The 27,261-nt window shown below is 42.2% G+C and overlaps 1 protein-coding gene across 1 annotated transcript in view; it reads right to left on the bottom strand.

The window, feature by feature from the left end:
* The window catches only part of LOC120550601 (disintegrin and metalloproteinase domain-containing protein 12), a 72,699-nt gene that overhangs the window by 2,117 nt on the left and 43,321 nt on the right, over positions 1 to 27,261 (bottom strand). The window contains exons 7-22 of the mRNA XM_039787204.1: positions 23,843 to 23,908; positions 23,217 to 23,288; positions 22,627 to 22,796; positions 21,876 to 21,960; positions 19,843 to 19,991; positions 13,116 to 13,293; positions 10,462 to 10,551; positions 10,140 to 10,335; positions 9,945 to 10,053; positions 9,034 to 9,232; positions 7,202 to 7,279; positions 5,875 to 5,983; positions 5,475 to 5,610; positions 5,130 to 5,244; positions 3,717 to 3,959; positions 60 to 223 (exon numbers count right to left, since the gene is read on the bottom strand). Coding sequence (XP_039643138.1) covers positions 60 to 223; positions 3,717 to 3,959; positions 5,130 to 5,244; positions 5,475 to 5,610; positions 5,875 to 5,983; positions 7,202 to 7,279; positions 9,034 to 9,232; positions 9,945 to 10,053; positions 10,140 to 10,335; positions 10,462 to 10,551; positions 13,116 to 13,293; positions 19,843 to 19,991; positions 21,876 to 21,960; positions 22,627 to 22,796; positions 23,217 to 23,288; positions 23,843 to 23,908 — 2,159 coding nt within the window. The remainder of the gene's footprint in view (positions 1 to 59; positions 224 to 3,716; positions 3,960 to 5,129; positions 5,245 to 5,474; positions 5,611 to 5,874; positions 5,984 to 7,201; positions 7,280 to 9,033; positions 9,233 to 9,944; positions 10,054 to 10,139; positions 10,336 to 10,461; positions 10,552 to 13,115; positions 13,294 to 19,842; positions 19,992 to 21,875; positions 21,961 to 22,626; positions 22,797 to 23,216; positions 23,289 to 23,842; positions 23,909 to 27,261) is intronic.

Genomic DNA, 27,261 nt, shown 5'->3' with positions numbered 1-27,261 from the left:
GGTGATTCCCACCCCTACGGCGTTGTTTTTAAATATATCTGGCGGAGGTTGGGACTCACCTGTTGGGGTGTGGTACGGGGCGCACAGGTCTGGATACGCCAGGTAATGGTGCAGGGCCGCAAACAGCAGAAGGCCCCTGGACTACAGAGGGACTTCGAACCAGACGAGAGCTCCTTGGATCGGCAGGAAGGGGTTTCTGAGGAGGACTGGGCTTCTCCAACTCCTGACAAAGAAGACACGCATGAAAATAATAAGTGAGAATCTCCACCAGGTGGCACTCACAGCTCAGGCCTGCTTGTCTGTGTTTTCCTCTTTCAGACATCAGGGCAGCCCTGCCCATGCAACTTGCCATGAGAGGAAGTGTCATGTGGTTTTAATCTTCTCTAGAAGACTGAGATCATGATGAAGGCCTGCTACCTAGCCCCCATCTGGTCTCCATTCTCTTCCTCCTCTTCTCCCTGGTTGAAGAGAAGCCTCCTCAAACATCACAGAGTAAAGGAGCCAAAAAACTGAACCTCAGACCCCACTCGCCCATGGAATCGGGTCTGCAGACTCAAAAAAGTCAAATTTGACACCCAAATTAAAACTGTATGCTGTCATTGAAGTCTCCTATGCAGTGTCTCTTCTTTGCATCCATAAGTTCAAGTATAATGACAATCAGAACCATTGAAGTATTGCTACCAATTCATCGCATTGACAGCCAGATATTCAAACAGTATATTCGAACAGTACTATTGGTAGTAAAGTGAAATGCAGGTAAATGAAAATAGCATGTCTGATAAGTTGATTAATAGGCACAACATTTTACTTGGAATAACTAAACCCACATCTCACAAACCAAAGTCAAAAAGCCCACATCAGGTGAAGCTCTCCTATTGGACAGCGCTAACATGTCCCCAGCAGAGAGCTTTCACTGTGGGAGGAAAGAAAGGCTTTGTCCACGTCTCGGAGCTGCCAAACAGCTGCTAAAGATACTGTCGGTGAAGTCTGCTGCCAACAGGCATCACTTTCAGTTTCACACTTTGACATTAAATAGGAGCAGCTGAGAAGGAAAATCTACTTCCTGAAGTCAAAACAGTGCCAAGAGCTGCTGCACTTCACCTGTTACAAAGGTGCACGACAGCCAAGAAGCTTTGTAAAACTAAATGGAGTTTTCTTTTAATTAAATGGCTCTGGAAAGTGCATATTCTGAAGCAAAGCACATCATATTTTTTTTTTTTTTAGAAGACAATTTTCACCGATGAAGTGTTCTGTTAAAGTGTTACCATGACTATGAATGAGCACTATCCCTGATAAATAGTGTGAAAAACAAGTACAGTAATAGAACATTTTGAAAACACATCCGTCAGTGAATATTGAAGGAGAGTATTTTATGTGAGGCTCTTTATGGAATGCTGATATATTCCATCATATGCTGTCGTAACATTTATTAGCTCCAAAACAGTGTTGTGTTTTAAAGCCAGACGTCCTCTGTGACCCCTCCAGTAATCTGGACAAGACTGGAATTATAAATGTCATTATCTGTCTAACACACCTCTAACTGACACTGGTGTGGCATAGCTTTGACCTCAGCTCCCCCGTGACGTAATTTTGACTGTCCTTAAAGGCTTTTTTACAGTCAACTCATTGCTGTTTTTTCATCCACATTCCATCTTTCTCGGTTTTCATTGTTTTTTTTTTTACGTATTTGCTAATTTGCACTTTCTTTTAGAGCTGAAACTAATTAATTTTTTCACGAGTGATTCATCTCATCTAGGGCCCTATCTTGCACTCAGTGCAATTGCCTTTGTACACCGACGCATGTATCATTCCTATTTTGCACCCGATGCACAGCAGACTTTTCCCTCCACAGACGCACGTCGGTAAATTAGGGAATGTATTTGCGCTCCCTGGGGCGGTTCAGCGAAAAGAGGAGGCATGTTCAGGCGCAAACGTTCCCTGGTGCTATTTTGCAGTTTCAGAAAACAATTCCGCCACTGACCAGGAAAAACCTGGTTTAAAGTCAGTGGCGCGTTATTCAGATGCTATTTTAGGGGCGCATGCTTTGCCATAATGTAGCGTGTGCACAACGCACATACACTTTGCTTCTCTCATCTGCAAACCATACATAATTACAAAGAAAAATATTACTGAACATGCGCTTCAGGTGTTTGGATCGGTCAGGAGGCACTTTATAGTACAGTCCTCAAAAAGTCGCAACATTCTTTGTGGCTTGTTGTGTTTTACACAACATTTCCATGAATCATGGATGTGTTGATGACATAAATGAGGAAATATTAGAGGACTGAAGGAGACGTGATGTTGAACTACGGTGGGATTGGACACTCCGGCGGGATCTGGTCCGGGAGTGGCAATGCGCTCCTGATGGAGAGGGTGGACGGAGATGGAGTGGGGGAAGGAGGAAAGGGCACAACAGGTGCAGGTGGTGCGTTTGGAGGCCCACGCTCCATGGCTGCAGCAATCCTCTCCAGACTTGAGGAGATGCGACCGAGAGGAGCAGCAACATCGCCACCCGGTCAAGACGGGTATTTATTACTTTACTGCATCCCGAACAGCTCCCGCTGGCGTGCGCCAGGCAAATCCGCCATCATAATAGCAATCCGCCATGGAACAAGCACACCTGCTCTTAAAGGGAATGTGAGATGACGCTCTGATTGGTTTATTGCACGTTACGCCCAAACCACACCTAGCTACTTCAGACCAACCCATTTTAGATTTGCGTTGGGCGCAAGAGTCATTTATCCCGCCGGTATAATAGCAACAGCGCCAGAGATCCGCCTACAAAGCTACTTGCGTTTCAAGTTTGATACTTGCGTTTCAGATCGTTAAAATCGGGCCCCTAATGTTAAAAGTGGTCATCACAATTACCCAAAGTGACATCTACAGATTACTTGTTCCAGTTCACTCCAAAACCAAAAGGTATTCAATTTACAATGATATAAAACAGAAAAAACAACAGCAAATCCACACATTTAAAAGCTGGAACCAGTAAATGCAGTTTCTGCCTGTTATAAAAACCCCTGTAATGATTAAAAAACTGTAATTGATCAAACGACTCGTTCCCTCAAGCCTCCCTTTGTCTTTTGATGACTTTGTCTTTCTGTCTTTTGGATCCTCTCTCTCTTTGGGTCTCTCTGCCTCCCTTGCCTACAGTGCAAAAGTCAAACCAGATTAAAGCAAAGAAGAGTCTTTGAGAATCACTGAGTGAGAGGGATTTAACACCAGGATCTTCTGACTTTCTCTTCCCTCAACTTTGACAGCCAGCAATGTCATAACTAAACTCCATGGAATACCATGGGCAGCAAATTTACCACCCTGTGATATTTGGACATACTTGCTCGCTCCAGTTGCCGTTTCATCTTCTCTGTCTCCCCCCCATCTGCAAGTCTGGCTCCATTTCCATTATTTATGTGGTGGTTTGTATTGTAGAATTGAAGCCTCGCTTGGATGACGCTACCTCCCTGGTTAACCTCATTATTTTATGACACTGTGCATAACTGTCAACACGCATATACTTTAATAGGACACAAAAGAACCATGAAAACGCTCGACATCATGACACCCGTCTATAGGTGCAGTGAACAACATCATTTCCCTGGTCAGGTATTATGGGCTGTAATAGTGAGTAAAAGCTCCCATGACCAAGCTGAGAAATTACAGTGAGTAACATCATCAAATAAAATGTTTCCAACTGAGGGAACAGGGAACTTACTCACCATGACCATCCTGCAAGAGTTATGGCGTGACGCACTGCGAAACGACGCCCCTCTTGGTACGACATGGATGTGAGGAGGAGGCAGCGGGGGTCTCGGCAGCCCGGGGCCAGGGGAGAGGGACAGGGTGAAAGACAGAGGGACAGGGTGGCTGAGGTGAACCGGAGGGCACTGGGGCAGTCTGTGTAGGCTGTGGGAGGGGTATGGGGCTGGTGGTAGCACCGCCTCTGGTCCACGGTGAGGAGGCTGCAGAAAGATGAAAGACAGAACCAGAAGAATCAAGAGTATGCATTGTTTAAAAGATAAACCGTCTGCTTCCTATTAGAAACAGTCATGTTAACCTCCTCCTCTTTTTCTGCCGTTCTTCCTGACGCTGTCAACGATGTATAAATCAAACGCTCCCACTTGCCTGCCCACTATTCCCCTTAACTCCTCTTCAGGTAACCTATAAAAAGGGAAAAACCAATACTGTGCTATAAGCACCCGCTTGGCCTCATTCAAAGGTGGACACAGCTAAAGAGCCCACACGCACTCCCGTTGAGACAGATCAGACACAGAATAGAGCCAAAATATGAGTCTGCCTAGTATTAAGACCTGACCACATGTGCACAATTTAAAAACACACAATGTAACACATACAAAAGCACGCACACATGCGCTCATGTGGCGGTTTAACACAGCCCGGGACAACTGGAAAATGACCTCACCTGCACTGTGCTTACATCAAACAGTCTTACATCCTTTCTCCTCTTACAGTTGACCCCAAATGAAAACCACATGCTCCTAATTGAAAACACCAATCTCATGGTAATGCGCAACAGCTTGCCTCACTCGTGTGCCACCCTGCTGCACAAATGTCAATTCTGACACAGCTCCTCTTATTTCAGCACCCCCTAACTCAATCGATCACAGGTCTCTTCCCATTACAAGGCACGTCACGGCAGTAATAGAGTAGTTAAGGCATGAAGTGATGTAGACACACAAGTCATTGCAGCAAAAAAATCCTGCTCGGTCTTCCAATTATGTGTTACAGGGAGACTTTATATCTCAAGGACGTAAGCCGCCGCATCAACATTCTTCATGTAAAAAATGCGCAGATAAATCAATGTCTCTCTTAACAGGCAGCTGTTAACGACAAGACATGTATTCAAGTGCTGTAAACACACTGCTCGCCACATACTCCACTATCACTACCTCCTCACCATGTCCACACAGAGACGGATGATTTAATTGGATTTGAATGAGCTGCCATTTGTGTGAAAACAACACGTCAATCCTTCAGAAAATGATTTGTGCTAATGTGAGAGCTGTAGCATTCCAGGAAGAATATAAAAAAAAAAAAAAGTCCCTCTGCAAAAGATGCCTATCTGTTGTTTGTAATGGGCCTGTCAAGCTCAAGAAGTGTGATTTAGTGACCTTGAAGATGGTGGCACTGTGTGGCAGAGGCGGGGCCGGTCGAGATGGAGACGTCGTGCTTAATGACCGAGGCTGGTTCGGAGTGGATGGTCCGCTGATTGCGGCGTTTACTGATCTGGAATTTAAAGAGGAAATGATATACAGCATCTCTAATGAAACACTTTATTATATTTATCATATGTCATGTTAGATATATTCAAATTATGAAAATCAAAACGTATTTATTATACGCAAGCAATTTTCTTCACAGTGTGACCAATTATTAAAATGTTCCCACTCAGCTGCATCATAATAAAATGAAATGTTAAAATGATAATTGCAATTATGATGTTAAAAAAAAAGCACCTGCGCTTCTCAATTGGGTTCTTTTTACTTATGAAGAGCAGACCCAGCACTGTTTTTCTCTTGATGCAGATGATCAGAGCAGCTCCCAGGACAGTAAGGAGAGCCACCAGGATGCCCACTGTCAGAGTCCCACTGTCTGCTCAGAAACACACATGGAAACAATAGGTAGGTTTAAAAGACAAAAGTCTTCTAGTACTGAACATGAAAGCCAGACTGCAGCTGTCAACATTTCTGCAGACTTCAATCGATTCTTTACGTAGTAATTCTCAGCGAATTTGATGCATTCTAAGGTTTAGTTTTGTGGATAAAATCATAGTTTTAGGACTTGTTGTCATTTATATATTACTGTTGAAATACTCATACATTCCATTCCTAAGACCTATAACATAACATGACTTACTTGCTAATCTGATGGGACCACTGTCCACACTCCCTCCAAAACCTGCCTTGTCACAGAAGGGAGGCGCCCAATGAGCCTCACAGTGACAGTTCTTGTTGTTGTTGCACACCTGCAGTATATTAAAATGACAAGATAGAGTTAGATGAGCCAGAAATGCAGTCATGAACTTGTCTTTTTCATGCTACTCCTGACTATTTGCCTAACACTACACTCCTTTAATAGCTCTCATTAGGCTACAGTGCAAACAATTCAGCGTTTAATGATACAAATCAGAGACGAGCAGCAAGCCCTCACATTCTGGAATCTGGAATCAGTGAATGCTTGGGATTTTTATCAAAATGTTCTGTCTGAGTTGTTTCACCACTAGACACCATAGTCAACACTTATGAACGCTGGTGGATGACAAAGTCAACCACAAGCCAGCACTCCTAGGTTCCACATGGCAAAGATGTCTGGTATAAAAACTAGAGCAGACTTTTTGCCCTATACCACATTTTTCTCTCTCTCTCTCCTTCCTATCCTTCCTATCCTGCAGAGTGGAGGAATGGAACAGTATAAGAGGATTCTCCAGCAGGGTAATGTAGAGCAGGTGAGGGCTTCTTTCCAAGGCAACATCTTGATCTAATCTGTGCCTGTAGGGGTGCCCTATCTCCAAAATGAGCAACAACATTTTATTTTTGGGAGTAAAACAGTCCTTACAGCTTTATAGATATGTCTTAATTGGAACTGGACAAACAAATGTGACCGTATTATATCTGGAGAGGTTTCTTTTTAAGAGGCCGTAAAAACGGTTTCCTCTGTAGCTTTGATGAAACTTTATCAGTCACAGTCAAAGCCTCTGGTACCTACTAGTGTATTTCAGGGTAATACCACACATATCTTTTCTCAAACAGGACCAGCCGTAGACATTTGATGGGTGGCATTTTAGAAAAATCCAATATCCATGTTCACCAGCTCAAAGTCAAACTGCATGTCATTGCTCCTAGTGTTTGGCCAAATAAAGCCTGGCCTTCAGATTTCAACACAGTTTTTTGGGACAAGGACGACTGCCTGAAAGTATGATGGATGGCACTTAATGCTGAGCATAAATGAAGCCATTATATCTAATTGATTGAACCTTTCAGCATCCAGAATGATTGATTGCAAGGCATTGTAATGCCACCCTAGCCACCATATACTGGTCATTTGAACAAATTACAGCCAAAATGAGTGTCTGTGTGAAGGAGGAATGGGGTATTAAAAAAACAACTAATCTGGGTGGGGGACTAATTTGAGATAGACAGCTATCACATCAGGTCCTGACATCACTGAAAGGTGCTGTACTCACCCCTTGACTGCTGCACTTGGCTGAGCACTCATGCACACCAAAGACACTGACATTCTGGCACCGACGATTCAGACACATCTGAAGTACACAAAGATATTAAACATTGACAGGCTGAGCTCAAAAAGCAGATTCAGTAATATTCTAAACCCTGTAATATTTTAAGGGAAAAGGCCAACAGATCCAGCTTTCTATTTCTTTTAATTTGCCACTGACAAACCACTTCGGCTATAAAACAGCAAAGCATGAAATATAATTAACACTGAGATTTTCACAAATGTATTAATGTGGCTTTTTTAAAGTTATATGATGTGGACTGTGAGCTCCTTTTAAGGCACCACACCCAAATATATCCAGGCTGAATGTGAAGATGAACTTGGCAGCACTGGGTACAGAGAGGAATGCCAGAACCCTTGACAGATGAGGGCAGAGGCTGGATCCTCTTTAAGGGTGGAGACTTAAAGAGAAAAACAGTAAATTAGACTAAATGGAGCCACTGTATCATTGAAGTGACCAATGTCTGAATTGATGACCATTGGAAGATGCCGAATAGACTGAATAATGGTAAGTCAATTAAGTGTCTGAGGCTGGACACACCCTGAAGAACCTCTTAGAAAGTCTTAGTCATGGCCTGTCACTCCACATCACTTTTTCCACTCTTATTTCCCAGAATTTGGGTAATATATTTATATTTCTTTTTTTACAGACAGCTACCATTGCTATATAGCAGTGCTTATTCTATTCTTATTCTAATCCTTCACCTAAAGGTCCCATATTGTAATAAGTGAGATTCCGTGCCTTTTTTTTAAAATTATAAAGTAGGTCGAGGTGTTAAATAAATACTGCAAAAGAATCAAAATGCTCAATCCACAAAGAAATGCACACAGCTCATATTCAGAAATGGTGCCTTTAAACAGGACAAAATCAATTCTGTGCAGAAATGCATTCTAAAAAAATCCCTCTTTGTGGTGCTATCTCTAAACTGAAGCTCAACAAGGAATTACTGTCTGGGGAAACACAAAGAGATACTAAAAGGTTTTATTTTAAAGAGATAGGTTAAGTATTGCGAGAAGGAATGACTACAGCAACCAATAAGTAATTTAATGTACATATGGACAGGTTGGTATTGTATTAAAATATACTTGAAAAATTGTGAACCTGTCCTAGCAATACAAAATACTCAGACTACTACAGAGCACAGAAGTCTTACCAACAAATGTACTAAAAGTATCAAATGTAGAGGAACTCAACATGTAGAATAACCCCTCTGATCTTAGACCTTTCTAACATTCTTGCTTGTCTTGATTTACATATTTTTTCAAATGTATTTGTTTCTATTGGGTATGTTTTCTTTATGTACTAGTGTATATTCTATCATTTGTAACTCTGAAGAACAGATAAATGTAACAGATTAAAAAATATAAATGTATAGCAGGAAATGGAATGAGTACATTTACCTTCATATTGTACTTAGGTACAACCGGCAGCGACAGATGCCGCCCACAAAGAGCCTGGGTCTGTCCGAGGTTTCTGCCTAAAAGAAAGTTTTCCCTCGCCACTGTTGGACCAAATGCTTGCTCGAGGGAAATTGTTGGGTCTTTGTAAATTATAGAGTGTGGTCTAGACCTACTCTATCTGTAAAGAGTGCTGAGATAACTCTTGTTATGAGTTGATACTATAAATAAAATTGAATTGAATTGAATTAGGTATAATACTTGTATAATGTACTGTAACGTTCCACCACTGCTGATGAGTCAGTTGTACGCTGGATTGATTTGTGTGTGCATGTTTGTCTCTACTGGCTGTATTTAACAGTCACAGGCTTCAGCTCTCACCAGTCCATCTCCACACTTGGTCCCCGTTAGGACCAGGCCAGGGTCAGGCATGTCATCACCCAAATAGACATGTGTGCCTCGGCACAGTATCCTTCCCCCTTCCTGCATGGGAATGTTTGTTTCTATGGAAACAGCGTTGGTACCAATTACTGGGCGGTTAGCTCCTCCTTGACACTGGATTTTGCCACATTTAGCATCTCTGTAAACAGAACAAACAACAGGGGGAATAACAATGGGATAATTGAATAAAATGTCACTGTTTTCCTGTTTTCCCAAATGTGTATGGATCCAATTATTTTCTATTTCCATTTATGTTTCTCACTCTTGCTGTCCAATTAGGGAAAGTGCAGCAGAGGCAGTTTATTTTTGACTGTTTTCAGACCACAACCTGAGAGATTTTAATCTGCATTTCACCAAGTGACTCTGTAACCGTCAATTAGGGCTCACCTAGCCTAGATGAGAACCAATAAGTATTTACACAGTTTAATGTGTCAGTTATTTTTTTGATTAATAGTTTAGTGTTTAAAATGTCAGAAACATTATAAGGGAAAGTACATCCCAGGTTGTCAGAGCTTCAAATAACTTTTTTTTACCGGTAAAATACCCAAATATGTGCTATTTAAAATGATATAAAATGACAGAAATGCAGCAAATGCTTACATTTCAGAGGCTGGAACCAATTTGACATTTTTTCTTTTTAAACAATTATTTGATGAATCAACAGATATTTTATGTTTCAGCACAAGTCAAATTACATCCATTCTAGTCTCTAACATTAAAAAAGTCCAGTCCATGTAAGAGTGTTCAGTTGTAGAGTAGAGTAAGCACAGTATATGCCCCACAATGCATTCCACAACTGACATGTACAATCAAATGCATTTGTCAGTTTCTATGGGAACGTCAGAACTTACCGTGCTTCACATTTGGCAAAGGAGCCTTTGGAGTCTTTGCCACAGTTGCCATAGGGGTCTCCTGCTGAGTTGACCCTTTGAAAGCAGATGCCTGGAGCTGCCTTTGCTCCTGCAAAACACAATGAAACACATCAAAAAGCTGGCGACCATCACTGAACCATTCAGGCGCAGCCAGGAAGGGGGCCTTCCACATACCTTGGCCCCACAGTGTGATGCATTGCTGCTCGTGAGTCTGGCAGATGCCGTTATAACAGTAGCCGTCCACGTTTTGGCAGGCGTGGCCGTCGTGCAGGTAGACGTTGGAGGGGCAGTGAGGGCTGCCGCCGGTGCAGAACTCAGGCAGATCACAAGAGTTACCTGATTCACGGCATGGAGTGCCTGCTGGCTTCAGCTACACTCAAATGTTGACAGCAAGACAAATACCCAGAGTGAAGCTTAAAGAAATATGTGGTGAGCTTTATGTCAAGATGTGCCTTAAAAAACTATGTCATGGCTGGCTAATCAGGATACATCCTACCTGACAGTCCTGGCAGCACTGTCCATGTGCACAAACAGCATCCCCCTTCAGAGTGCAGGTAGTAGCATTGCAGCACGGATTCACACATTCCTTCAGATGGAAAATAATGGAAAAGGAAGGCAGGCACAAAAACATAAGTGAGGGAGAACAAAAGTAAAGAATAACACAGCACAAAAGAGATCATATTTCACCTCAGAGCAAATGCTCAGACTTTGTTATCAGAGGGGATGCAGCCCTGGAAGGGCTGTATTCTGTAGCCACTAAGAACCCTGGCAGAGGTAAGGAAACAGCAGTTTCTAGTTCTCTAAAACCAACAATGTTTCCATCTGACAGGACTTACAAGCTCATTCAGAGCCCTGGAACCATGAGCTGGACGGTGAAGGAAATAGAAAAATGAGGAGAGAAGAAAAGAAGGACAGGGCAAAAACAAACAGGCGAAATATTGTGTAATCTAGATAATTTGGCTAAAATCAAACAAGAAATTGCCAACAGGGTAGGTAAAATACTATTTGAACTAATATAACAATCAAGCCATTACATCAGACACAATCTGTCCTTGAAATGAGTAAAAAAGACTTGATATAACCAATGACACCAGAGATTCAAGATGATGGTTCTTGAAACTAGACTGTTTTTTAATTTAGCGTCACATTCTAAAACAGGACTACAAAGATTCTGAAAAAGACCCACATTCTTCTGCTTATTCACATTAGGCTGAGGACCTTCACCAGTTGTAACACAGAAATATTTTCACTACCCTGCCCCCAACTAATTACACAACATCTGTGCAGGTAGGAGTAAGCAGTGTAGAGACTCGCACAGTCAGGAATCAAACCCATACATGCTACTCTGTCTACTTCTGAAAACAAGTGTCCTTTTCCTTAATACTAGTGTAGCATTCTGCTCAAGTTAAAGCTATAGTGCTATAGTTTCTGTCTCCCCCATGAGGAATTCTAAGTAATGATAACAACACTGTCTGCGCATCCACATTATACAAGCCATCCTTGATCGCTACGCCAGTTGCTAGTATGCAAGGAGGACACGGAGGATTAAAAAAACATGATGGACTCTTCAGAAGAGGTATTTATCTTCACTCGAGCTTCTGCGCGGGAAAGTCGCCGGACGACACCATGTTCTAAACATAGCCATCCTAAAAATATAGAGAGTGTTTTGTGGAGCTGATAGTCTTAATTAGCTTTGTAACAATTCATTTGGCAATGGCTTGAATGTAATGGACGTCCATTAATATCAAAAAGTTACGCACTAAAACTTTAAACCAGAGAGAGACAGAGACACATTTATCTGTATACCATCCCTGTAACATTTAGCATCTCAGTGTCTGTGTCATGTAGTCTTTATCATGAACCATGCCCTGCACCAATCAGCAACTGTCTGCCTTCTGATATGGATTGAAGCTAGCATTCAATCGAGGCTCAGCGCAGAAGATGTGTCTGCGTATATGCTTGTGCATTGTATGATCTCACACTGAGGCAGGCTGACTGAATCCTGGAGGTTCAGCTCTCTCCGTCTTTCCATTAAGCAGTAGGCAGAACATACTGTACAGCCGAGAGCAGTGAGAGACTCAGGAGGAAGTAGATGGACGGAGCTGGCAGGGGACACAGCTGACATGATGGGCCTTCCAGAACTTCTTTCAGCCTGAAAACCATTAAGGGCCTTTCCCATGGTCCTCTGGGCCAAAGGAGGCGGAGAAGTCATGCTGAAAAGTAGCAGCCTGTGATTGTGAGGAATAGGACCCAGGCTTTTTAATGAGGCTTTTTAATGGTAGAGAGAGGTGCTGTCTGAGCACTCTGATCTGGCTTGGGTTGGCATGACGCTGCTCAACTCTGTGAAGAGCTTTATTATCACTGCTGGCGCAGGCCTGCAGAGCTTAGGTCAGTTCTTTGTTTTGAAGGACAAGTCCACTTTCAGACTGACCCTAGCTGAACCCTGAGCGCACAAAAAGACTCGCTGAGCATAAAGGTGTAAACAAATCCGAAGAGACAACAAGGCATTCTCTCACGTAGGCTATATAATTATAATTATATAATTCAAAATATCCTTCCAAATCATAATAGATGTCTCCATCCATATTTCATAATTCTGTTATTGTCAGCCTGCCTATGCTGATTGTCAGCTGCATCATGATTAACTGTTTTGTCATACCACAGTGGCAGCAGGTAGCAATGTGTGCCACCATTACGTATGTGCTTGCCGATGCAGATTCATTTAAATAATTCACTGGCTGACAGGGCGAAGCTGTCAGCGATGTTTCCTCTCAGAGAATTGTATCACTATCAGACAATCCTCCTCCCAAACACCTCCTCAGTGCACAGAATGAATAAATTTACACTCATATCTCTAAGCTTATTTTCTGAAGACAGTGTTTGAATTATGAGAGCTGTGCGCCGTTAGCTTTGAAACCGAGGTGAACAATTTGTTTTTAGTTTGGGAAATATTAGTTTGTGCCATGCCTCTGTCATGAAAAAGCTACAGGAACACCCACTAGCGCTTCTGTTTATTTAATTTCTCAAATGTGGGAAACATGATTAACAATGATTTATGGGTGGCAGTTAAGGCAGAGATTTCAATTTTGATAAAAGGGCCGTTAAACAAGAACGCTGACAAATTGTAGGAGGTCTATATAGCACTCTCACCTCAAGTTCTCCACAGTCACACTCCTCTCCCTCCTCCACGTAGCCGTTGCCACATTTTTGCCCACCGTAGAGAACCTTGACCTCAGGCATGTTGAACAGACACATCCCAACGCCCTTTTCAAAACTGGCCGTCAGGTCCTTCTTGCTGCAGCTGCTGAACACTGTGGGGAACGGGTACCTGTGAGAAACATATTTTGTGAGTGACACAGACAGAGACAGAGGAGGAAGACAATTGAGATTCCCCACAAGAGGTCCTCTTCAGTCTGATGTAATCAGTGCTAATTGCTGCTAATCACAAAATCAATTACCCACTAGATCTATGCAGCCCCTTCAAAGCTCCATTAGCATGCGAAAAGCACAGGGCCCCAGTGACATCTCCCTCCATGGGGAGAAGGAGATCTGATAAGGCATATTTTATGAGACAGGGAATCATAAAAAACTCAAGCCAAAATGTGCTGCCTTCGCAAGACTTGCAACACCTATAAATTTGGGAGAAACGGGGGATGGTGTGTTTTTAATATTGTTTTTGGAGCGGACAGAGAGGGTGGTCTGCTCCATGGGGAAAGCACACAGCCCATTTCTCGGATAATATAGTGTCTGAGACTGTATTTTGTTCTCTGTGTCTTAATAAAAGAAAGCACCATATGAGGTTTAATACCTCCAACTATACCATAAAGGACAGCTTAACACGGCCGGAACGGGTGAATCTGTAATGAAATATTCACACTTATATCTGTGCTTGTATTTGTGCACACAGATGAATTACTGTATGAGACAATATTTGGAAGATCCAAGTCAACTTAAATGCCCAAAGGTTTCTTTTAACAGGCACAACAGATGGAAGTCAGTAGACACAGTCAAACCGCATGTTTGCTCGTAAAACCTTTGTAGGCATTCATTTTAATGATTTTTGATATGAAATGTGTCCAATTCAGAGTCGTTTACAATTCAGAGCAGCATGGAAAGTGCCTACAGATTAAATCAAACACAGGCCATATATTCAGTCCATAATGTACTGTATTCTCCAAAATGACAGCAAGATAAATTGTCTAGTTAGCTTGTGAAGTGTTTCTGGTCTGGAACATGACAGTGTTGAAAAGACAGCAAACATGTCATGGTTGTAGCACAATTGGTAATTCCTACACATCTTTCAATATTTCAAGAGGAGCTTGTGCATAAGGGCCGATTCATACACAGCCTGAGCTGCTGTGGCATCAAGTGGTAACTGGGGTACGTCATATAACGGTCCTTGGCAGCCTGTAGAATGCAGCTCATTGAGGTGTTTTAAGTGATACATGAGTTTAAATGTGGTTTCAATTTGTTTTCATCTGAGACTTGAAGTCAGACCTATTGGCTGTATTGATGCAGAAGCTGTTAAATAACTACTTTCTTCCTCTTTCATCTCAGAGAAGGAGGCATTTCTATGTAGCTCAGTGTCGACACATCTATCAAACAGGGTTTTTTCTCTGATTGGGTTTCACATCTGATACGGCTCTAAATATGTCATGACACTATGTGAATGTTTTGACATGACCTCATTCTCAGCTTGCCTTTGATTTCCGTCATGTGAGGAGGCGGCTTACAGCAGCTCCTGCTGCTGACCCCCCTCCCCAAACACACAACCTGCTGCTCTCTAACGTCAATACTAACCAGAGGTTGTGTTAGGTGAAAGTGGGGTACCTCAAAGCAGATCTCTGCACACTCTGGATTAAAGCAAAAGATCAGAGTGGATTTGTAATGACATTAAATGGCAAAAGGAAAGAGCAATAAATAAAGCTGTAATAACAGCCATTATTGCGCCCTCTTTTTCTCTTCCTCCTCACTGAGCACCTCAGGGGAATTTGCTATGATGAACAGCTGTCAAGGCTGCTGTTCAACAGGCAGGCCACTTCCTTAGCAACTGCTGTTGTTGATTTCCTCTTTGCCCCCAAAAGCCCAAGCCAAAATTGCTTGCTCAAGTTGCACACCCCCTGTTTTGCTGCATTCAACTCCATGAACTCAGTCCTGTTTTTCAGATACCAGCCCATGCAATCCATGACCAAAACTCACATCCCTGAGATACATGAGTGGCGCAGGATCCAGCTGTTCTTTATGAGAGGCAATACAGAAATAATTGGTGTACCCTACAACGGTGAGGGGGTGGGAGAAGGAGTAATGGCTGTGAAAATGCAGACGCACCGATGAATTACAGTGGACGGCATTTAGCAGCTGCAGGCCCAAGGGTAAGTAAAGCAGTGCCAGGGCCAGTCACGGTGGGCACATCTGGGGCTCATGGCGAACTAAAGACTCTCTAGACAACCACGTATCCCATGGGAGTCTGGACCACTACCTCAAAAGAAAATATCCACTCTGTGACCTTCTGGCTTCTTCTTATCCTGTTCTTGCTTAACAAAGGATGAGTGGTGTTTACCTCTGCCTGGTCTCTATGACTGCTCTTTGTTCTGTCTCATACTGCTGCATTGTTTACCACCTCATCGTGCTCCACTTCCATTATGGGATCAATTATTCTCTGTTCTCTGTGTTCTTTGTTCTCTAACCTACAGTCATTGTTTGACAGTTGGCTCCTAAACTTCAGAGGTAGTGCAGTTGATGGTTGATAAGAGTTTACGAAACAATCACTGAAACTGAACTGCAGCAATGGCCAGACAGGGCTTTAATTGATCTGTGGGAGGTCTTGTGAAAAGAAATAATTCCCAGATCTATTACAGGCCCCTATGATCTGCCCCACACTGTGATAATGCTACGGTGCTGAGGCTTCTCATCTCAAAGCCCTGCTGCTACCATCAGGGGGTAGATGAACTGTGACAGTAAAGAGTTAGAGAAGAAGTCATCAGTAACAACATAAAAAAAAAGAATTAAATGGAATCTCTGACAATTCACAACCAAAACTGTATACATTTCTTTTGGCTCTATTCCTTCTGTTCTGTCTCTACTTTGCATTGCCCAGCTGTTTGTCTGACCAACCTTTTCAATCTAATTTAAAGACTCCAGACTTACAAAAAAATCATTCAAGACAGAAATTCTTTGGTCAGAGATCCAGAGAACCAGGAAAATTATATTATGTCAACATATTTTTGGCAATTTAAAGTTTCTGCATTGCTAGATGAAAGCAGAAATGAAACTAAATTACAAAATTACTACTTTTAATTTCTATTATCTACAAAATTAAATGTATTGGGAGCAGTACAGTCTGCCTTCAGTAATGAAACATTTTTTTTGTTAAAATGTTGCAGAGCCCTTTAACCCAAATTTTGCTGGGCAGGACTCTCTCCTCCTAGCCTGTCTGTCCTTGTGGTTCAGATCACACAGAATGCCGGGAAACATATCCAGCACATCCTGCACAGCCAGTTTATGTCACATCTTTTCAGCCATAAAACACTGATCGGGCTATGAATCAGATCCTCCGGCCGTTCCAATGACGCATCTGCCAAAACATTTTTCGCCATCCTTGAGAACATTTTAAGAGAAAATATAAATTGTGCAAACACTGATTGTGAACCTATCTTCATACTGCTATCATAGTTTTATTAAATTTTTTGAAAACCTTGAACTTCCGGCACGAATGTGAATAAAAGTTCATTCAAACCTGACTGTGACAACTGTAACTATGACAAATATTCCATATTTGCTTCAGTAATTCAAAACCACAGGTGCTCATTAAATATTAATTTTACGGCTTCCTTATAGCATGTAAAGCCTGAGCTCTGTGCGATGACATTAGGTGATATGATCTGTTGTGGCCTTTGGTGCCTGGCAGTCTGGCCTACATTGTAGATACTGAAGAGTATTTTCACACTGATTTCCCTATGGGCCCAATTAAACGAGGCATACTAGAAAGTTCCTGTTCTTCAGCGGGACACGGGTCACATTTCCATGGAACTCTGACTCACTTCCTGTGATTCCTGATTATTTTATGACAAGGGAAATATATCAATCTCTGTCTGTCTGTGAGCGTGCCCAGCAGTCATCATTTGACTCAGGGCTTGACCCATGAATCAATGAACCCTGTCTTAATAATGCATCTCAGTGTCTATCTGTCCATCAACATATCAGTTTTTGTGACTGACTTAGATGGCAAGTGACTGTATGTTTATTTTCATGATATACATTTCATATATCATGGCATTTGTATGTCATCTGTATACATCTGGAAACGAGCTTCATAACACAATTCAGAACTTTCTTTCAGAAACCGCCGAAATGTGGTATAGTCAGAAGGCATTTTGTACTCTGACAGGAAGAAAATTAATGTGCATGTGTCATTTTTTTTTTTGTACTTCTTTAAGACTAGAACTGGTGGCCGGGCTCCCTTCTGTCACGCTCACATGTCTCCGCACGGAGTCCATTTATACTGAATACCTCACACAGGCACCAATATTGTTTCCTGGCCACACTTTGTTGATGAAATAACTAAACAAGAGACTAAGCAAGAGAAGTGGACCAAGCATAGAACCCTGTGGAGTTCCGTTTTTTGTTTTTTTGTGTGTGTGTGTGTGTGTGTGTGTGTGTGTGTGTGTGTGTGTGTGTGTGTGTGTGTGTGTGTGTGTGTGTGTGTGTGTGTGTGCGGTTTAACCGGACACCCGCCTGTTCTCATTTAGAGCTAATGGGGACATAGTGGGATGGATGGAGAGGGGGATGCGACAATTGGCCGTGACCAATGTGAGCAGGAAACAAGCAGGGCTCTGTGCGGATATGCAGCTGGCACTGAAACATCTTGTAGTTTTACTGTCTCCACCCCACCACTTAACCCTAACCCCCCACCCGCACCCCAGTATAATCATGATGAACTGGATCCCATTATCTCCAGCAGCAAGGCCAGCAGAGCTTGATGGGTATCTGTCTTAACATTAGTGACGATGAAGACATTCCTGTACTCTATTTGATTAAAATGAAAGATCAATCAAAACTGCAAAAACAAAACTCCTCAGTGAGTGAGTGTAGGCAAGTTACGCCACTACTTTCAATTATTGAATGCAGGGGCCTGTAAACAACGGGGCTTTTGTACCAACTCAAGTCCTGGCCTTGTGAAGAGGTATTTTGTATAATCAACATTGTGCTTTAAAAAGAGCTGGTCACCTGCCTGGAAAACATGGCAGTCAATGCTATAAACTAATTACAGTAGCTGCCAGGTGATGAACAACATTCAGGAGATTGCAGCAGAGCCTATGTGTGTGGCCACATGGCATTTAAAAGCATGGAACTACAAGGGGCTTGAGCTGGACTCATGGGAGATGTAGTACCGCCTCAGGCAGAGAGTGTATGGTGCTGACCTGGAATTAACCGAGGAAGCAGAATGAGGCAATCCAGAGTTCTTAAACATCCTTATTTAAATGTATTGCTTCCTTAATCTAGGATTAAATAGCAGAGCAGAAATATGGAGCAATAAGGAGGGGATTATTTTTTTAAACCAAGGTCTAGATCTTTTCTATATTTTGTCAAATGGAATGAAAAAAGCACATTCTCTTTGAAGAGCAGAACAAAAAACTGTAACTATAAATAGTAATATCTTATATATTTCTCACTCGTGTGGTAACAAACTACATTCTTTCACATTTAGAGAGGTTTGTCACTGCTATATTTGACTTCAGATTGAGATATTTTAAGGGAGAGGTGATACATTTTCCCTACATAAAAACTGTATAATAGAGCTGCAGATATTTTCCAAAATTAAAGTTGCATGTATGTAAGAATAGAATCACTCTAACTGGCTGTGAATAAAGAGGAAAGGGAGAGAGCCAGGGAGAGACAGTAAGAGAAAGAAACATAAAAGTATTTCTTGCTCTTTATTTATGTGTTCATCTTGTTGCCAATTTTAGGATAAAGTCCTCGACCAGGGATCCCCTCAATCATGGTTAAATATAAATCTACATCTTACTGCTGTGTTGTTTTATGAGTCTATAATCAAGAATAGTGTTACCCTGTTTTTCATGGGTCTGGTCCAAACCAAATACAAAGGGATGTTTCCAGCATAAACCCCAATCTGAGACTCCCACAGACCACTAGACCTTGAGCTGGAACTGATACCCAATGCTTCCACCCAGAGCATCCCAATCCCTCTGCTCGGCCTAAGATGTTAAACATTACAATTCATAGTGAGCAGCTATTACTACACCTCAGTCTTGATATGTTTTTAGATGCACACTTTTGACAACACTTTCTGCGCTGTTTTTGTCAATTGCAGATCAGCTACATTGTGTCAGGATAAGTAAAACTGTACTGTTTTGGCAATGCGCTGCCACTGAACCATTGGTTTCCCATTCCGAATGAGTCATATTGCCTGAGGGCATTAGAACAGCTGTTGCATCTGACATAAACCCAACGGCCCAGCAATTCAACAGCATTATTTGCTTACCGCTCGATAGACAATAAATAAAAAATTGAGAGCATGTGGAATAATGTTTACATATGATCACAATCTAGGCTCTTTTAAGCGACACTCACTGTATTTAATAAGTTACTGAGCTAATGCAAACTTAATGATGGCCTTAACATCATGATGATGCATTTCAGATGGTTTTGGAGTTAGACGTCATTTGTTAAGCTGTACCAAAAGCGGCCTAACTGCAGTGCACTGCAGCAGTAAATTATTGCACATGTCCCAAGGCTAATGAAGGCAGCTAGCTGAAATAAAACTCCCGCAATCTTGGATATTGCATTACAAAGTAAGGAGTCAGCTATCTTGAAGATCTATTGACTCTTAATTGTCGAGATAGAGGCTGTGACTCACCCGGTGGAGGGAGTCATGATGCAGCCTCCACGATCCACGGTCACCCTGCAGCCACACCCCCTCTCTGGGGTGTCATGGTTCATTCCAAAATTGTGTCCGAGCTCGTGGGCCAGAGTGACTGCAGCGCCAAGGGGGTTGTCCGAATGGTCCTACAATACAAAAGATCAATCATGTAGAAACTGAACTTGCCATTGCCTCTCACCCATGTTTAGTCTAAAACCTCTTTACTTTATGAGTCCAATTTATCAAGTATATTTCTAGTCTGGACATGATGCTACAAGCAATGTCTTATGATAAAATTAGTTCAGTTTATAGCTCTGATGTAGCAAACAATAGCTAATTAAAAACAGACGTTTCTGATTACATACTCTAAGGAACATAACAAATAATACAACATGTAATGCTAGCCAAATTGTTATTCCCCACAGGACCTACTGGAGAAACATTACTCAAAACAAGTGAGTGTAATTGCATATTGCCAAGATTAAACAAACAATGCTGTTGGATCTGTGCTTATCAGAGCGTTTCCTCTGCTCGACGTTCTGGCACTGAAATGAGAAATGAAACAGCAGACTGCGGGCTGTCACCTTCAGCTTGCTTGGCAAACTTTGACAGAGCCAGCTGTGCTGCTCCATCTGCACAAATAAAGACATGTGCCCTCCTCTGAGCAAAACTAGCAAATGGGTTGAGAGACAGAGAAAAACTCTCAAAGGACAGCTTGAAAATCACACAGCAAGCAAAGATAACAAAAAAGATAATGCTTGAGGATGCACTGTGAAGATGAAGCTACAGTGACACAGAATGAAAGCTTTGTTGGCTGAGGTGCCGAGATTTCCTGCAAGGTGTGTAAAACATGAACACATGAAGAGGCCGGATAAATAATGGAGCGGTAGCAGCTATCAGCTCTTCATAAATGCAGAGCTGTGCGTCAGAGCACCTTGCCTTTGGAGTCTTCCATCACTGTGCATTATTCAATAGCGCTGTGCAAGTCGAGCTCAGACTGATGAACTGCTCTGCTGGGGGCTTTTGAAAGTAATGGTCATCATCAGCTGTCAGCACAACTGCGCAGCCTGGACTCATGCAAAGAAAAGTCTCGGATTCTGTTTCCTGGAACAACCAAGACACCTTCACTGACTGATGAGGCTAAAGCACTATGTATATGCCACTGTCTGTGTTTCGCCACACCAATGACATTAATGTCACATTCGCGGCTGGTAAATGGATATTCCAGATGGTTTGAGAATGGATGTTTAGGATTAAACAATGAGACCCATAAAAGAAGCTGGCTAATGAGTTCAAAGGTACATTGTGAACGAAGGGAGACAACAGGGTCGTGATTTGCCCAGCAGAAGAGTCTGCGGTTGGAGGCTAATCCTTTATGTCTCTGACCTGATGTATGTAGAGCTCTATCATAATGACCAAGTCCTAACTTTACCATCTGGGAGGGCAAGAGTAAAGAACCATCTGGAAAATACCAGCCAGCCAGGCCACAAGACAAACAGCCACTCAGGGACATAAAGTATAAAATAATAGCATGACTTGCGCTAATACAACATGACTTGTGCACATAGTATAGGGTTGCAGTTCTGCAATGGGTGATTCAGGCGGGGATATGCGGTACCCTTAAATTCACTCATTTGTTGCACCTCATTAAGAAGCAAAGGTTTCCACTCGTGTAATCGATACATTTATACATTTATCAGCACTAAGTGGAGGGTACTATGCATACCAACTTGGCTTTCCCTGGAAAAAGACTCTATGATGTGTGTGCCCTGAAGTTAATACAAGTTAATATCAACTCTGGAATCCTTAGCTCAACCCTTACACAAGAGACTCAGGGGAGAAATATGAGAGTATTATGTCAGAAAGAAGGGAGGTGGAGAGAACCAGGCAAAGAGCGGAGGGCAGGAAGAGGGAAATGATAAAATAAGCTTGCTCTCCTTTCTGGAAGACAGAGACGCACAAAATATTTCATTTGTACTCCTTTGCTTTAGGATGGATTAAAGGCACATGGAGAGAAAAGGTTTATGTACCATGACGATTCCTCCCGACTGCTCTGCTGTGCACATACTCATGATGGGTGCCATACCAATGGTGGTGCCCTGGAAATAAACCCCACTAAAGGGGAGAAAACAGAAGTCATCACATCATCAAACTTTAACTGTCAATCTCATAACTTGTTAGCAAATTAATGGACTGACTGACCTGAAAGACAAACTATTTCTAAAAACTCCTGCCCCATCTCCTTGTTAAACTCTGTTGCTCTAGCATATGTACAGTAGATGAATAGGTTTAGTCTTTCTGTAAAAATAAATACAAATATCTGAGTTGTTCTGTCGATATTCACTGGTAAACTGGTCTCTACATCTGTACTGGATAATAAACTTTACAAACAAAATAATTTTTGGAGAAAAAGATGTGTATTATTTTAGGATTTAGACAGCAGTCTGCATTTTGTTAGCATCTCATGAGAATTTTACAACTGTTTCATGAGGTAGGAAATCAAATTTTCGGGAAACAAAACCGTGTCTATTGGTTTAAAAAGAAAATCCACACGGCAGGGTACATTTGAGGGTAGCTCTAAAGAAGAAGAACAACAACTCATAATACAAAACATCATATTCAATTTAGCTTGGGGTAAATAAAAGACCACTCCAAAACTATTATATACCATTCTCTTATTTTGTGCTCTCAAAATGTTTGGAATTAAATCATAACTCTCAAGTAGTAACATGCATTGTGGAACACAACTATTACATGTGCATGCACCAATAGCAGATCTACCTGATTAGCTGGGCGTTGTCATGAGGCTTCTGAGGCAGCAGCTTGACTTTCCTCCAGTCTAGGAACTCGTGCAAGGTGGTGAACGGGTCCTGGGTGATGGGGCACTTGTCCACATCACTCCACACCTCCAGGCCCACCAGGGCCACACGGATATTCAGAGCCCTGTAGAACTTTAGGTTGAGGGGAGGTATAGGAGAGAGAGAGAGAGAGAGAGGGAGAGAGATGTGTTTTTAGCTTAAGGGCTTATGATCCATCTCTCCGAACATTTCTGTTACTCTCCTCGCTCTACATTACCTATTAAAGCACAAATGATATACAATAATATACAAATCCTCAAACATTAATCAATGAATGACTTTCCATATAAATAAATCACGTTTCGCTTTGGTTTTATTACAATGCCACCCACGGCACGTTTTATCAAAGCGGGCCTCTTCACAACATTTCTCGGCCGAGTTATGGAATTGATCATCCATTCATAATCCAATCAGCCTCTGCTCGCAGGTCGGTTAATTCTCAGCAGGCTTGATCCGAACTCTAATAAATCACACACCTATAGCACATTCCCACACTGTTGATTTGATTGTTACCTTGTCCACGTAATTGGCGATCTCAGCCAGTCGCTGCTTGACCTTCTCCATGTCCTTGCCTTGCTTCTGAAACTGAACAACACAGGCACAATAAAGCAAGGAGAAAAAGAGGTGATCCGCCCTCTGGAATGTTTATTATCATCAAAGGCATTATTTGGTACATAATATGGCGTCAGCTCGAGAAAAGCTTTCACAGGGTGTCATGTTAATTCCACTGGCGCTCGTATTGCCGCCGCCATCATCAAAGAGCTCCTCAGTGGAGCTTTGGGAAATGAGATAACCTCAACCACCTTGTCTTATATGCAGCATTTAGTCACTGCTCTAAAGCACGTGATATTGACCTACATGTCTCATGTCACTTTCTTCTCTTTGCCCTCTTTAAGGTCTTAAGTCTGAGATTTGAAATAATTCAAAGCACACATAAGGGAAGCCTATTTGTCAATAATGTTTGCAGAGAGATGTGGCTGGAGCTGGACAGTGAAATGGATGAGTAAGTGGACTCATCAGAGGCGGAGCCTTCTTATCTATGTCTCAAAGGGATGGAGGGGCAGCTAAGTATGTGACCTCTGAGCCAATTTCCTGTGGAATTCAGAAGCAGAGGGTGAAGAGGTCGAGATGGTGCTTACCTCTCTGTTGTCGGCCACAATGATCAGCTCCACATACTTGGTCGTAGTCTGGACGTGGCGTTTATGCTGCCAGGGGTGATTGAAAAGGGGAATGGAAAGGGAATAGGTTGGTGATGAGGCGAGAAAGAGCATTAATAGAAGAGGAAATAGAGGGTGGTAATGACAAAGTTATAAACCAAGAGATGAAGAGAGATGAGGAGAAGAGAGAGGAGAAGAAGGAGGACATTAGGAGGACACACTTAACCGCAGCTTTCTGGAAAAGGGCAGCCTCAAATTAGCAGATGGCCACTCAATATGGCTTTTCACCTGAACTACACTCTACACAAACCAAAGCAATCAGCTACACTTCACTTTTGACCCAATAAGAGCCGCTAAGGTCACACCTACCTCAGATAACATTCTATACAGGAACCAGCATATTAACTAATAAATCACTGTTTTTGGACAATGCTGCCTGCACTGTTGGCAGTAAACATATACATATACTGTATAGACTAGCTTTTTTTTCTCCAAAATTCAAAGAGCATGTTATCTGCTCAGTATTGATTTATGTGACAACTTCACAGTGATTCTACAAGCATTGGAGTACAGTAGAGTATGGGCTAATGAGCATATGTTCAAATAGAAGCAAACATGTTCACAATAAAAAAAAATCTCATTTGTTTTATATTTATCTCTTTTGGTGTGGTCAGAGATAGTCACTGTCCAATCTCTTTGGAATTAGTTGCAATGAATTATGGCCAAAAAACGCACATGCTGATGCACAGCAGGTATAATATTTTTTCACGTTCACCATCTTAATTTAGCGTGTTGGCATTTGCTAATTATCACTAAACACAAAGTACATCTGAGCTTGATGGAAATGTCATTAGTTTTGCAGGTATTTCGTCATAAACCAAATACTGGACAAACTAAGATTTTGACCTGATGATGGCTGGAAGAAAAGTACCATTAATGTTTGAACGAACTGAAGATGACTGTGATGCAGGTGGAGGCCCCCATCGTGTCCTGGATTGTTGATTACCTGACGGGCAGTCCACAGTACGTACGCCTAAAGAACTGTGTGTCTGACAGGGTGGTCAGCAACACTGGGGCTCCACAGGGGACTGTCCTCTCTCCCTTCCTCTTCACCCTCTTCACCTCGGACTTCAACTATTGCACTGAGTCCTGCCACCTTCAGAAGTTTTCTGATGACTCAGCAATAGTTGGCTGCATAGAAAAGGGTGATGAGGACGAATGCAGGACTGTTGTGGGCAACTTTGTCACTTGGAGTGAGCTGAACCATCTGCAGCTCAATGTGACAAAAACGAAGGAGCTTGTAGTTGATCTGAGGAGGGCGAAATCATCTGGGACCCCTGTTTCCATCCAGGGGGTCCCTGTGGACACTATTGAGGAGTACAAGTACCTGGGGTGTACTTAAACAATAAACTGAACTGGACTAGACACACCGAGGTCTACAAAAAGGGCCAAAGTCGACTCTTTTTCCTGAGGAGGCTGAGGTCCTTTAACATCTGCCGGACGATGCTGAGGATGTTCTATCAGTCTGTTGTGGCCAGTGCTATCCTCTTCGCTGTCACGTGCTGGGATTGGGATGAAGGTCGCAGACACCAACAGACTGAACAAACTGATCAGGAGGGCTGGTGATGTCGTGGGGGAGGAGCTGGACACTGACACTGACGATCGTGGCTGAGAGGAGGATGCTGTCCAGGCTTCTGTCCATCTTGGATAATGTCTCCCACCCTCTCTACGACACACTGGCCCAGCAGAGGAGCACCTTCAGTAGAAGACTCCTCTCACCCAGATGCACCACAGAGCGCCACAGGAAATCTTTCCTGCCTGTGGTCATTAAACTTTACAACACCTCCCTCAGAGAGTCACACACCCCCTCTCTGTAATCATCTCATCTCAAACATAGACATTTTTTATTGCACTAAAATCATCTCAACATAGACAATCATTTCTCTTTTTTATTGCACTATTTGCACATTAACACTGTACAGTTCATATTTTATATATGATTACTGTATATTTGTTTTTATTATATATGTTAAAAGTCTTGATAATATATGTTGTTTTTATTTGTTGTTTGTATACTTGGAGTGGTAAGAAAAATAATTTCCCCCTGGGATTATTAAAGTATTTCTGATTCTGATTCTGAACCGACTAACAGATTGACACTGCCATGCCATAAAAAATAAAATGACAAAAAAGATAATAAATAACAACAAATTTAAAGAAAAATCAAAACAATTGAAAGAATGTATAGGGAAATATAAGTAAAAGAGAGAGTATAGAGCTGACATGGTTTTGGGGCTCTTCCAAACCAAGACAAATACAACCCCTGGCCATGGAGCAGATGCTGCTCTCAGGCTGTAATTCACTTCGACCACACGACGAGCTAGGATCTGTCTCACCTGCACATACGCACACAAGCTCAGTCTTTGCGCGAATACACACGCAGATCTTATACTATCCTGCTGGTTAAGTGTTAGGCCTTCACTCCATGGCCCACTTTCAACCTGAGCCTCTTTATCCGTGCTGCTGGCATGGCAGCCTGGATCCTCTTTGCTCTTATCTGCCTCCTCCATAGATAAGCCAGGATGGGCAAGTGTGCTCTAAATGTACCCTATGGTGATTACTAAGTCTCTTGGGGGCCACTGGAGACGACACACACACACACACACACACACACACACACACACACACACACACACACACACACACACACACACACACACACACACACACACACACACACACACACACACACACACACACACACACACACACACACACAAACTGTTCAATCAACTCAGTGAAGAGCATCCCTGTTCTTGAATCCGATGAGTTAGAGATATATAGGTGAGACATATTTCACAACACATTTTTTCTTTGTCTCTATAAAACTGAAACTACTATTGGAAATAGAAATATTGGTTTCTGCATCCAACACAGTGGATGTGTAGAAAAGAAATCAACTTGTAATATATCTTCAAATTGTATCAACAACCCCCAAAACCCTAAACTTCACATAAATGTTGAACACAATATTCTCCCTCTTCTTCCCTCAGTTCCTGTTTTACACACCACTGCTGCTTCAATATCAAATAATTATGGTGAAGAAAGAGGCCAGTATTCTTTTACAATTTATACAGTGAAAAGAATTTAAGAACAAAAGCCAACTTACTAGCCTGAGAGCTTTCAAACACAGTCTTCATTAAGCAAATGGAGCTGGCTCAGGTCTGGATGAAGATGAAAACTGAATATATTCACCGTCCTGTTTAGGCTGGCATCCAACTGAGTTCTTTTAATCCATATGTATTACAGTCCATTTCAGAAATGATCTGTTCTGCCCCAATATTAGGTTTCAGCCACAGAAGACAAGACACTCTCAAAATGTCACTACATGCTGTGTTCAG

Source organism: Perca fluviatilis, chromosome 21, assembly GCF_010015445.1.
Source record: "Perca fluviatilis chromosome 21, GENO_Pfluv_1.0, whole genome shotgun sequence".
Lineage (NCBI taxonomy): Eukaryota > Metazoa > Chordata > Actinopteri > Perciformes > Percidae > Perca > Perca fluviatilis.
This window is presented reverse-complemented; position numbering and strand designations above follow the sequence as displayed.